This window comes from Dendroctonus ponderosae, unplaced genomic scaffold (assembly GCF_020466585.1).
Source record: "Dendroctonus ponderosae isolate FM_Combo_2020 unplaced genomic scaffold, Dpon_F_20191213v2 Dpon_F_20191213_1, whole genome shotgun sequence".
NCBI lineage: Eukaryota > Metazoa > Arthropoda > Insecta > Coleoptera > Curculionidae > Dendroctonus > Dendroctonus ponderosae.
The window spans coordinates 2,317,445-2,318,772 of NW_026017110.1; the positions used below are offsets into that span (position 1 = coordinate 2,317,445).

The window sequence follows — 1,328 nt, forward strand, 5'->3', positions numbered from 1 at the left end:
AAATCCCAGTTTTACTTGATCAATATTTAATCAAACCTTTTCAGACTTACACAGCGCCGACCAATAAAATCCCGAATTCCAACGAGGAAAGTTACGATTTAGACGATGTGGGTCGTCACTTTGTCAAACGTTGTATAGAGGTGTTGGAGAAGCGCGGGCTGGAGGAGCAGGGAATTTATCGGTGGGTTTGCCTGATGGTGCCAGTTGTAAGAAATGGATTAACCAGGCAGTTTCAGTGTGGTTGGAGTGACTTCCAAGGTAAATAAGCTCCTGACAATGGGGCTGGATCGGAGAAAAGCCGATAAAGTGGCTCTTGATGACCCGCAAGAATGGGAAACCAAAACCATAACCACCGCTCTGAAAACGTATTTGCGCAATCTGCCCGAACCGCTGATGTCTTTCAAGCATCACAACGACTTTATCAACGCCGTCAGTAAGTTGAAGTTGAAGCGCTATTGGTGCTGGATTGAACCCCCGGTTTGTTGCAGAAAGGGAATCCAGGCAAAACAGGGTGCACGAAGTGCACAAGCTGTTATACAAGCTGCCGAAAACCAACTTGGAAGTGCTGAGCATTCTGATTAAGCACCTGACAAAGTAAAGGCCGTTTTACAGTCGGCAATTTTTATTGCCCGCAACTTTCTTGCACGCAATATTTTGTTCTACGCTTGCGGATTTTATCAGTTTTCGAGTTGTCGGCAACTTTTATTGCACTTGCCGGCTATAGTTCCAAACCTAAACTTTCTTGCAGCTAGCCGCAATTTTAGTGACTTTTCTAGTTCTTTTCATGCTGCCAACTGTTCGTTCATAGTAATATCAATCACCAGCACTGGCATGTTTGCTTATTTTCATATATATAATATATATAAATACTCTTTATTTCCTACAGAAAAAGGCAGTTAGTACATATGTCTTAGCCTACCTTATTCTAAAATTAATTTCTATTCCTAACACTCGTATAACTTAATCAGCTATAAAAAAATAACAAATTAAAATTCTTGGCTTACAAAACAAACATATCTTAGTCCTTAGTTCAGTTGCGTTTGTAGGTGTTCTAGTAAAGTATCTGTTGGGGAACGAAAACGGGAGTGTTTTGTCGGTCTTGTGAGGCAAAGGAGATTCAGTATGGTCCAGTTGTGGGGGTTGTTTGTCCATTTTGTCTGTAAGTGTATTAGTCTTTCGGAAATTGTTGTCATGTTTGTGCGTTCGTAGAGTAGTTGGTTGGAAGGGTTGTGCAGTGGGTTTTGGGAGTGTCTTATTCGTGTTATTAGTCTTAGTGCAATTTGTTCTGTTGTTTGTACGTATCGTTTTGTCCTTTCTGTTCCGTTGGC

At 41.3% G+C, this 1,328-nt stretch overlaps 1 protein-coding gene across 1 annotated transcript in view; it reads left to right on the forward strand.

Annotated features, from left to right (window-relative positions):
• LOC125505677 (rho GTPase-activating protein 26-like) overlaps window positions 1-797 on the forward strand; it is a gene marked incomplete at its 5' end in the record, with an annotated part of 1,143 nt that extends 346 nt beyond the window's left edge. The window contains 3 exon segments of the mRNA XM_048669993.1: window positions 45-181; window positions 237-433; window positions 489-797. Of these exon segments, the coding sequence (XP_048525950.1) occupies window positions 45-181; window positions 237-433; window positions 489-598 (444 nt within the window).
• Window positions 798-1,328: the final 531 nt, after the last annotated feature.